General features: G+C 39.0%; 1 protein-coding gene across 2 annotated transcripts in view; it reads left to right on the top strand.

The window, feature by feature from the left end:
* Positions 1–8,505: 8,505 nt before the first annotated feature.
* Positions 8,506–11,880, top strand: part of TEK (TEK receptor tyrosine kinase) — a 99,300-nt gene continuing 95,925 nt past the window's right edge. Inside the window, exon 1 of one of the 2 annotated variants that reach the window (XM_081066834.1) lies at positions 8,506–9,109. In XM_081066834.1, coding sequence (XP_080922960.1) covers positions 9,058–9,109 — 52 coding nt within the window. In that variant the 5' untranslated portion in view covers positions 8,506–9,057. The remainder of the gene's footprint in view (positions 9,110–11,880) is intronic. The other variant, XM_081066835.1, reaches the window with a different exon arrangement.

Below are 11,880 nucleotides of genomic sequence, written 5' to 3'. Positions count from 1 at the left end.
AACCTGTGAAATGTATGGGTTGTATTTGATGACGATGATAATAGTAACTATCGTCATTAAGACGTTATGTCAGATGCTTTACACAAATTAAATGTTATTTTAAGATAGATGTCTCCCCTCCCCCATTTAACAGATCCGAGGAAACAGCTTCAGAGAACTGAGGTAGTCAAAGGTGAAATAGCTGGTGAGTGGGGTCCGTGTGATTTTTGGGTCAGGGATTCTGAAGCCCTGTACTTATGCTTTTCAGTGAACCAACTCCTTATAGGCTGGCGTCTCCAATGTATCAGTATGTCAGGTTTGAATCAGAGGCAATTTGATAATTACCATCAACCCTCTAAGGACATTTGCACTGGTTTTGTTTTGAATGGTCATAAATTGTTCTCCAAAATGTGGGCCCTTCTCTATTCATTTATCAAAACTTCATTGCATATCTGTGAGTGAAGCAGTATGCTAAATACTGGAGATGCAAAGATGACTGAGCCCTGCTCCTTGACCCTGAAGAACTCCTGGCCTAGAAGGAAAACAAGGAATTATAATGCAGAATGGCCAATCCTCTGTTAAGACTCATTTCTCCCTGCCTCTCAGAGTCAAGTCTCACACTCCTCCACTCATCCTCCTCCTTCTGTCCACTCCTTATGGTTTAGGCTGCTCTGGAGTCCTTCACTTTGCACGCCATCGGAGTGATCTCATTCATACCCTCAGCAATGCTCAGATTTCTCTTGTGAGTTTCGATGTATCCACTGCAAACGGAGCATCTATCCAGACTTGGCTATCCAATACCCAACCCAAACCTATGTATCTATAATAGAATTTTATATTGATTTTTTTATTTTTCCCCCAAAACGAGCTTCATGACCTGTGGCCCTTTCACAATGAAGTACTACCATGTCACATTGTTCTACCAAACAGCAACCTTGGACTTGCCCTAGCCTCCTCCCTCTGTGCCAGACCCAAACAAGTCATTAAAATTAATATTTTTATGATGTTAACATTCGTCATTTTCTCTACTACCTCTGAGAAAGGTTTTCTCTATCTCAATAGAGCCTTGGTTCAGACTTTCATGATCTTTAAATGCTGTATTGCAGTATTCATGTCATGATTTTACCTGGCATTAATCTCTACAAATGTTATCATGCCCAGTTTTCTCAGTTATCTCCGTAAAATGAAATCTTGATCATGATACTCCTTGATATAAAACCATTTATTTCACATTGTTATAGACCTTAGTAGAGTATACAAAATCTGGACCCAGTTTATTTAATGGACCTTGTTTCTGGCTAAGTCCTCTCTCACCCTTATTCAGCCTTGCTCAATCACTTATATGTCCCCTAACATGGTATACTATTTCACACCATCATGTTTTGACTCAAAGTACTGGTCCATTTGTCAGAAATGCCTGTCACACATCCTTCCCTTCCACTGTCAGGATTCATCTGGTAAACATCTCAACATTCAGTACCTAGTTTAAGATCCCCCTTTTCTATATGGCCCTTTCTAGGGTGGAGGTACGAATAAATGACTGTTAAGAAAAGAGAATAAATCTGTTGTGATAAATTTCCAAAATTATTACAATATCAAAGTAGACTTCAGAACAAGGAATATTATCAGAGATAAAGGTAGATAATAATTAAATAAAGATAAATGAGTCAATTTACAAAGATACATAACAATCGAAAATATGAATAAACCTAACAAACAACCTTCAAAATACATGAAGAAAAATTGACAGAATTGAAAGGATAAATACAAATCCATAATTATCATTGGAATGTCAATCATTGGAAATTGATGTAATAGGTAGAAAGGAGATCAGTAGGTATATAAAAGGACATAAATGACACTATGAACCAAGCTCACCTATATATAATTTTTGGAACACTCTAGCTACCAAAGCAGAGTACATATTAGTTTCAAGTGCACCTGGAACATTCACCAAGACAGGTTACATATATTCTGTGCCATAAAACAAACCAAAACAAATTTAAAAGAACTGAAATCATATAAAGCATATTCTCTGATCACAACAGAATTAAAAATTAGTTACAGAAAGATACCCAAAAACTCACTCAATTTTTACACAATAAACAACACACTTCTAAATAACTCATCGGTTAAAGGGAAACTTAAAAACATTTTGAACTAAGTGAAAATGAAAATTCAACACATTAAAATGTGTAGAGTGCAACTAAAGCAGTGCTTAGAGGGAAATTTATAGCATGACATGGTTATATGAAAAGAAAGTATTCTAATATGTTTCTACCTTAAAAAATTATAAACATAAAAAGCAGATTAAGTCCAAAGTAAGCAGAGGATACAAAGAAACTAGAACAACGAGAACAATTTTGAAATTGATTGACATTTGACGGCAGACACACGAGGGACATCAGTTGAGATCATAACTGTCCAGGTGAGCCTGAACTGTCGACCCTAAGAATCATGAGTATGTAAATGTTTGTTGTATTAAGCCACTAAGTTATGGGGTGGTTTGTTAGGTTATCAATGGCTACTTACTGAGAGAAGTTTTCACAGATGAAGTGACATTTGAATTACATTTTGAAGGATGAATAGAAGTTTGGTTTTTCTTTTTTAAAAAAAAAATTTTTTTTGAAGGTTTTTTTAGGGGGTAATAGGGGAGGTGTCATGGAAATACCCCCAGTCTATTCTGTCTATGGCAAATTGGTCTCATAGTGATTTCAGGGCATCCTAATTCCTCTTTCCCTTGAGCCATTGAGAGAGTAACACAGGACTATCTGAAATAAAGTACAGAGCCCCTGACTTAAGGGGCTTACAGTCTATCTGGAAAGATACCGCCTGTGTTAAAGAAATACCAGGAGAAGAAAAAGGGGCACAGGAATTGGTACATCAGGGCCTAAAGGATACCAAAGCAAAGACTGCTAAAACCTGAATTGCCGGTACCACCCTTCAATAGTTCACTACCCAATGCCTGGTTTTGTTATTTAACCTTTCCTGTTTGGATGCACTGCTGCCATGCTGGAATTGTGTTATTCTGAGTTTCAAAAGCAGAGACCACATCTTCTATATCTGTGTCTCTTCCCACAGCAACTAGCACAGCCCTTGCCATTTAGGTGCTAAAAAGCAAAAACAAAACAAAACAAAACAAAAACAAACAAACAACAAAAAACAACAACAACAAAGGTTTAGAGTAAATGGGGTTTAGAGGGGGTCAGGTATTTTCCACAGCCATCAGCTCCAAGGCAGACCAGGGTGGGTGTTGCCACTTTCACGATGGTGTCCTGGCTGAAGGCCAAGACTTAATTGTTGATGACCCTTCCCTTTCTGCAAGCCACTGTTAAGGACAGCAGGGTCACAAAAAAGTTCATGAGAGGCCTAAAGAAGCCAAGCCAGCTGTGATGGCTCTGGAGGTCCCGTGCCCAGAGCCCTGCAGAAGCAGAATGCCAAGGCTACGCTGTGGGAAATCGACGCCCCAACCTTATGCCTCACCTCCTAGAGATGAAGGTTCACTTGGATTCTGTCTCTTAGTTGCCAGTGGTGTCCTAAGGTACATCCTGCTGCCCTGGGTCACCTGTCTCAAGGATTCCCCCTAGTCTTCTTCATTTGTGCGTGTATGCTTATAATTTTTTAAAATGTTGAAATTACAGAAAATTATAAAGAAGAAAATAAAAGTTAGTTTTCCAGCAACCCAGAAATAATAAGTTTTAACATTTTGGTGTATATTTGTTACCTGTGTGTGTACGTGTATAAATTTCATGCTATTTAAACTGTTTTTTTTTTTTTTTTTTGTCAACAATATACCATAACTTTACATATCAATAAGCTTCCACCAAAACATTCTGACATTTGTCTGGTATTTCGTTGTGTACCATAATTTATAACAATAATCCATTCTATTGGCTATTTAAATTATCTCCAGATTTTGATTATTATCAGCAATGCTTCTATAATGGATAAATTTGGGGGCACTTCTTTGTGGCTTAGGGTATAACATAAAAGTGGATTTTCTGGGACAAAGGATATACATTTAAGACTTATGCTACATATTTGTGATATTGACCTATAGACATGGGATACCAATTTATAGTAACATTGTATAAATTATTTTCCACATCTCTTCATAAACATTTTTTCTTATCCATTGATAATTTTGTTAATCTGTCTCAAAGATTTGTAATGTTTCCTGTAGATGGCTTTTCACATATTAAGTGCAAAAAGCAGAAAACAGAAAATGAAATATCAGACAAATGCCTGGTTTGTTTGTTTTGTTTACTTGTTTGTTGGTTTAGTGTGGTGTTCTTTGTTCTGGTCGAAGTGTGTCTGGAAAAGACAAACCAAACTGAGCTTGACTCCTGAGGAAGGCCCCTTTTCTCCCCTGGAGCAAAGCCGTGGAGTGCTCCGATCCTGGTAGTCCTTATGTCTGTTTTGGAAACCCAGTGTGAGAACTGATGGCATTTCTCGGTGTCATCAAACTTTTCCATCATCCGCCAAATTTTCATTTCAAATGCTGCCCTAGTAAGGTCTGGGCATACTTTGTTGGTATTTGTGACGTTTTCTGTATTTCTCTTTATCTACTTTTCTGCACACTATGGTCCATTGGTGAACTATGAAGAAAAAGAGCCATGTATTAAACTTGTAATAATTGGAGGCAAAGAGACCAGGGTTCTAATACTGCCTCCACTAACCACAGCTGTGCAAGTTCCTTAGCCTGTGTGGGGCCTCGTTTCCTCATTGCAAATGGATCTGTATTGCAGTTCAGTGGTGGTGGTTGTGAGTGGGAAGGAACTGTTATTCAATACTCACTTGTGCCAGATACTGTGTACATATTACCTCGCTGGTTAGGTATTATTTTTCTGCATTTTAAAGATGAGGAATTTGAGGTTCTTAATGTGAATTAAATTGGCCAGGTCATACAGAGAGCAAATTACAGCTATAATATGTAATCTAGGTTTGCCTGACTCCAAAAGCCTGTTCTAAATATGAGTAACAGTAGAAGTATTTTCATTTATTTGTTCATTAAGTATTTAAGACTTATTATGTGCCAGACACTGTACTCAGATCTAGGAATTAAGTGATGAATAAATTAGATATGGTTCCTGCCTCATGAAGAATGCAGTCAAGTGGGGAGAAGGAGACATGAAAAAATAAAGTTACAAATACGAGGTCTGACAATTAAGTTCATGAACTCATCCTAGAAAAAGTGCTACATACCTCATTGTTAAATATCAATGCAGTCACCTTCCAAGTACTCCCTTGGGAAGCTATCCACTGATGCCAGTGCCTACTCCACCCTTCAGAGCAGTTTTGAAACTCTTTTTCTGGAATGGCCATCAGAGCTGTCATCATATTACCCTGGATGTCCTGAATGTCATCAAAATGTCTTCCTTTCAATATTTCCTTTATCTTCAGGTAAAGAAAAAAGTCATTGGGGGCCAGATCAGGTGAGTAAGGAGGGTGTTCCAATACAGTTATTCGTTTACTGGCTAAAAGCTCCCTCACAGACAGTGCCATGTGAGCTGGTGCATTGTCGTGATGCAAGAGCCATGAATTGTTGGTGAAAAGTTCAGGTTGTCTAACTTTTTCATGCAGCCTTTTCAGCACTTCCAAATAGTAAACTTGGTCAACTGTTTGTCCAGTTGGCCCAAATTCATAATGAATAATCCCTCTGATAGCAAAAATGTTAGCAACATCAGTTGCAACAGTTCACGAACTTAATTGTCAGATTCGTATATAATTACCACTTGTGATCAATACAATGACATAAAAGAACAGGGTGTTGTGAGAGAATAACAGGGGAGACCCAATTTGAATTCAATGGCCAGGGAAGACATTTCTTAGATTGAGACCTAGAAGATAACTGGGAGTAATCAGGCAAGTATGGGGAGAGCGCTTCCACCTTACTAGGTGGATGGAGCAGCAGAAGGTAGAGATCTGATCCAGCTGGCTCCCAACAAGGCTCGTTAGGGAATGGAGATGCCCTGATGATGGCCACAGCCAGATTTCTAAAGAAGGATTTTGGCCATGTCCAAGTATGTGGTATTTCCTTAACATGTTATGTACTGGGAAAGTCCTACCAGACGTGGAAGTGGCCTCTCCCTTCCCTTGGAATCCTGGCATGCCATCCAGTTTTGCAACTCCCAACCTATTGCCAGTCAGCTCTGCTGACCTCTTGGCCCCCCAGGGCATGAAATTCATATTATTGTGCCTTGATTATTTCTCCATGTTCTAAGATCCATGGGTCAGAAAGCTGGAGCAGAGCATGTCTGGGCACTCTTGTCCACAAGTTTTCTTCATTTCATACCTGGAAATTACATGCTAAAGATTCAGATGTTCCAGAGAGAAGTTGCTCAGTCTTTTGACTAACTATATAATCATAGGCTCAGGAAATCCAGCGATATTTATGTGATGGAGTCAATATTCTGGATAACAGTGGAAAGGATTAAATGGAAGATGAAATTAAAATACATAGCTCTTTCAGATAGTGCAAAAATAAACTAAGCAACATTTCTGGATTACAGAGAGAAGAATAAAATTGAGTCACTCATTCTGGATTAGGGAGGGAGCAGTAACTTGACTAACAATTCTGGGTAAGGGTAGATCTTTCTGGATGATGGGGAAGGATGACACTGAGCTGTTTTTCTGCATAACAGAGGGAGGCAGCCCAGAAAAGGAAGTAAAGTAGCAGCATCTTCAGCCCACAAGAACTAGCCAACAGGAGGGAGTATGAGCAATGATGACATCCTAGTGTGGACATCAAGCACAAACAGAGGAAGCTGTGCCTGGGGACGCAGGTGCCTGGAGTTTGTTTACTTCCAAGGCCTTCCATTGCTGCTCCATATGGCCTGGGGCCAGTAGACCTCACACAGTCTCAGACACCATGTTCCTGAAGCACGTTTGTGACTCTCCCAGGCTTTCACAGTGACTGAGATATAAAGCTAGCCTCTTCTTCGAACTGCCCACATGAAATGACCTAGGAATACAATGTGGAGATTCTAAGAATTGGACAAGTTAGTCATTGAGACTTGTGAGGTGTTACAATCAGAAGGGAAATTAGTCACATCCAGTCTAAATCCTTCATTTTACAGTTGAGCACACTGGGGCCTAGAGATGGGAAATGACTTGTCCAAGGCCTCTCAGGCAGAGCTGGGCCTTGAGGGTACTGTGCTGAGTAAGAGAAAGACAAACACCATATGACTTCACTTATGTGTGGAATTTAAAGAACAAAATAAACAACAACAACAAAAAAACAAACGCAGATCCAGAGAACATTCTGATGGTTGCCAGATGGGAGGGGGGTTGGGAAGATGAGTGAAAAGGGGGAAGGGATTCATAAGTACAAACTGGTAGTTACAAAATAGTCATGGGGATGTAGGATATAGCATAAGGAATATAGTCAATGATATTATAATAACTCTGTATGGTGCCAGGTGGGTACTAGATTTATTGGGGTGATCACTTCATAAGTTATATAAATGTCTAATCACTATGTTGTACACCTGAAACTAATACAATATTGTATGTAATCTGCAATTGAAAAATGAAAAGTTATTAAGAAAAAAAGACCAAGAAAATGAATTCTTTGAATTAGGCACAGTGTCAGATGTTTCTTTGTATTTTTAAACCCTCATTTAATTCTTATAACAACCCTGTGAAGGATATATTAGTTCCATTTTACAGCTGTTGAACTGAGACTCAAAGAGATTAAGTATTTTGTCTCAGGCCACAGTTGTGGCCAAGTCAGTATTTGAACCTAGCTCTGCTTGAAAACAGAGACTGAGCTTTTTCTCCTCCAGCTGACTGGAAACATCAATTGGTTCTGAAGATCATTGTTGATGTGATAAAACCTGGGACAGAAATTAGGCAAGACTAGCGGCATCTACCTTTCCTGTGGTGCGTAGGAAAGGGAGGAGCAGGTAATTCTTTCCTCAGGCATGAAGGCATGGCGATTAACAGAGTATTGACTCTATTCTCAAGTCATAATTCGCGTTATGGAGAAATTATCATGTGGGTAAATTAAGCGTCTCTGATCTCATTTTATGTATGGTTACTCCAATGGCTAGTTTCCCTTGGCCTGTGTACTCTCTCTGTTCTTATTGAGAGATACTTATGGCCCAATCGAATCCCTTAGCTTTGATGTTTACACAGGTTATTTAGAAAATTCTGCATATAATTTGCTTCTGTCACAGCTTTGGCCAATAACCACAAAATCCCTCTCATTACTGAAGTCTTTCTATGACAAATCCTTTAAGAAATTAGATCACCTTTAGATGAATTATTAATAAAAATTAAAGCGATAGCCAGTAGCATGGGTATGTTTTGGCGGTTGGCCAACAAATAAACCATCTGTGTGAAAGAAAACATGCTGACAATTTTGGACTCTGGTCTCTGTGGCCACACTGATCAGTGACCTCACTGGTAATTACCCAAATTAATTTCCCTCTGGATTGTGTTCTCTCATCACGAAAACTTCTTTTCCCAATTCCAACCACGTGGGTTAAAAAGGAGAAAACAAAAGCCCAAACTGCTGCCCACGCCCAGAAGCCCCTTCTGTCAGGGATCGCGAGTGGACCCTGGAGAGCAGTTAGCGGGCTGAGGAGGGCCGGGCATCACCGCATACCATACATAGGTGGAGGGCTTGTTATTCTGTTTCCCGCCTACGAGAGGATACCCCTATTGTTTCTGAAAATGCTGACCAGGACCCACACTTCCAACAGAAATTCCTTTACCCCTCCAAGAGCAGCAAAAGCGGCAGAAGCACCAGCCACAGATAAGTGTTTTTGATGAATTGCAAGATGGAGAGGGTTTGCAGTGCTCCCAGCCTTGCTGATACCGAATGCCTTTAAGATACAGCCTTTCCCATCCTAATCTACAAAGGAAACAGGAAAAAGGAACTTAAAACTCCCTGTGCTCAGACAGAAATGAGACTGTTACAGCCTGCTTCTGTGCTGTTCCTTCTTGCCTCTGACTTGTAAACAAGACCTAGTAGAACATGAGAATGGAAAGTCACAAACCTCTGGGTGTTTGAAAGGATCCTTGGGACCTCATGCACATCTGCGGAAACTGGATGGAGAGATTTGGGGAAGTATGGACTCTTTAGCCGGCTTAGTTCTGTACGGAGTCAGCTTGCTCCTTTCTGGTAAGATGTGGCTTTAATTTTTTGATTTAGTATTTTTTATTTTTTATTTTTTTAAACAGACTTAGTGATTCTGGGCTCTCTCCACTATTTCTTAGCGCTGGTTAACAAGAAGCAGCTGTGGCTTAGGCACTGTTTATTTAATATATAACGCTCCATTTAATCGATGTAAGGACTGAAATGCAAAGTCTTTGTGGCATGGACTAAATTTTCTAGTTTCTCTTCTGCATAATTGCCCCCTGTGTTGCCATACACTCTATGAGGACTGACAAACTCACTTTATTAGAAGAGATTCACTTACTATGTACATTATTTTACTGCTCCTCGTTTGGGATTATTTCCTTATTTTGAAAAAGAACAAGAAACCTGGTTTTACCTGCTTCAAAGAAAATCTTAAATAATTGTTTAAACACCGAAATTTATGCTGAGAATTATGGGGGCCCACTTAAGGCAGTGTACAGGTTGTCATTTTTAAATGAGAACTGAAATTCTTTTCTATAGATTTCGTGGTTGTGTATTATTTTAATCAAAGCAGTCAAATTAGTCAAAATAGGCTTATTGTTTTTTTCTTATAATTGGGGTCAGGGAGGTTAAAGCTATATCATTATTTGTATTGAAAACATTTGGCGTATAGTAATTCATATGCTGTATTTGGCCCAATGAAATGCAAGTTTAGGCAGTTCACTGGGTACAGGACAGTATGGAGACCTGTTGCAGAGTCAAGGAATGGTTGGCTTGACTGTGTTGATATTTAGTGTCTGCTGCTCAGATTCTCTAAATAGTGGCATGCCTCTAGTTTACTTAATCTATGGGCCACTGGCTGAAAGTGGTATGAAAACCTGAAGTGCAAATCACAACTCTAATCACCATCAATCTCTCCCCTTCAGTTTGAAAACATTCTAGTGCTTGTAATGGAAATAGAATTGATATTGGAAATGGGGAAAATTTATTGAACTTAATGGTGCAGGCTATATTACATTAATAGAATTTGATCAAAATATACACACGTATTTGTTATATTATTTTTATATTTTTGTATATGTTTGAAATCTTAGTCAACAACGAATCCCATAAAATAACAGAATTCTATGTAATTTGTTTATAGCTCTCCAGTTTGCTTTCAACAACCAATTTTATTGAGGTTTTAATAATATTTTTAAGACTAAGAAGATGTAATAAAAATTGCTGAAAATGAAAGATTATCAGAAATGGTTTCAATGTTTATGTAGAAAGTGTTTATATTATAGAAATAATATTGATTCCCCCCCCCCAATAATATGCATCTTTAAACGAAATAATCATCATGATTCCATTTGGGTTTGCTTTTTTTTCAGTATATCATATTTATCAGTGCCATGAATTCTGGAATTGATTCTAGACCAAGGATTATAGTATAAAAAGCCCAGGGCTTTATATTAATAGATGCTCTGAGATACTTTTTAGGTTTAAATAATACGTACACAACTGTTTTAATTCATCCCTCTCTTCCCAAAATTGACTATTATGACTTAGAAAAGCTGTCATAAAATCAAACACACAAACAAAACAAAAACACAAAATCAAACAAAAAAAGTTATGTGGCCAAAAGTGTTGCTCCATGTTTAGACCTTAGATCCCTGAAAACCCAACACTTATTACAGCAAAGAGAAGCCCAAGGAGAGGGGTTTCATGTTCTTGTTCAAAAGGGAGGGTGACACTAACAAGGCTGGTTTCTGGGGTAGGTGTGTTGTGTTGAATCCTAACTTACATTCCCAGTCTAAGCTTCCATGGATGTGGATACCCAGTGTTTGGTAAGTGCAATAGCAAGAATCCACCATGATCACAGCTCCAGGCATGGAAGCCCATTCTTCAAACCAAACTCCACTGGTAGACAATAGTAATGGAGCATGGGACTTACATAAGGCTTATGGGTTTATCTCTCTAGTCCAGTTGGTTGTTTCCCATTCCTGTTTCATGTGAACAAATAGAACTGAAAAATATGTCACATTTGCCTCAACAGAGGTGGCTTTGGGTGGCAGACGTCAACCCATAAGAGGGTTGGAAGAGGCACGCAGTTTTCAGAAGACTTCCCTCAAACCTAGACCTAGATTCTGGTACTTCCCTTCCCAATTGAGAATCATGGCCAATTTCAGGTTACAAACAAGTTGCAAGAAACATACTAGCTTTTCCTTATTTCTCTATCATCACCAAACCAGGCTGCTCTTTTCTAAAGAGTTGTATGTACAGAAAAACAAAGTCACTCTCCTTTCTCAAGTGTGTCCTATGTGATCAACACTGATCCAATGGGAAGTCTAGTAGCGTGCCTTCATTTCTCTTTCCTGTCTCATTTGGCATTTTAAATAAAAACCTGGATTCAGAGGTAGTGGATATGTTGTCTGGAGCGGCAGAAGAAATTCCATTTAGGCATACCTCAGAGATATGGCTGGTTCCGTTCCAGACCACCGCAATAAAGTGAGTCATACTTTTGTTTGCTGGTGGAGGGTTTTGCTTTCAATTTGTAAAAAATGCAACATCTGTGACGTGAAGCAAAGCAAAGTGCTATAAAACGAGGTATGCCTGTATTAGGTCAGGAAGGTGATTCCAGAAGGAACCTCATGAGGGCTGGTTTTGGAAGGATAGTAGCAGGTCTGGGTCTGACTAATCAAGGGTGGAGGTCTGGAAGCTGAGATCAGCGACACACCTGGGAATTATGTTTGGAGAGGAGTTTTGCTTTCTTCACAGGTGCTCCCTCCTAAGCATTGCGGTTGTTGGGAAGTTTCTGCATTTCCTTTTCT

This window comes from Rhinolophus hipposideros (assembly GCF_964194185.1).
Source record: "Rhinolophus hipposideros genome assembly, chromosome: 11".
Taxonomy (NCBI): domain Eukaryota; kingdom Metazoa; phylum Chordata; class Mammalia; order Chiroptera; family Rhinolophidae; genus Rhinolophus; species Rhinolophus hipposideros.
This window is presented reverse-complemented; position numbering and strand designations above follow the sequence as displayed.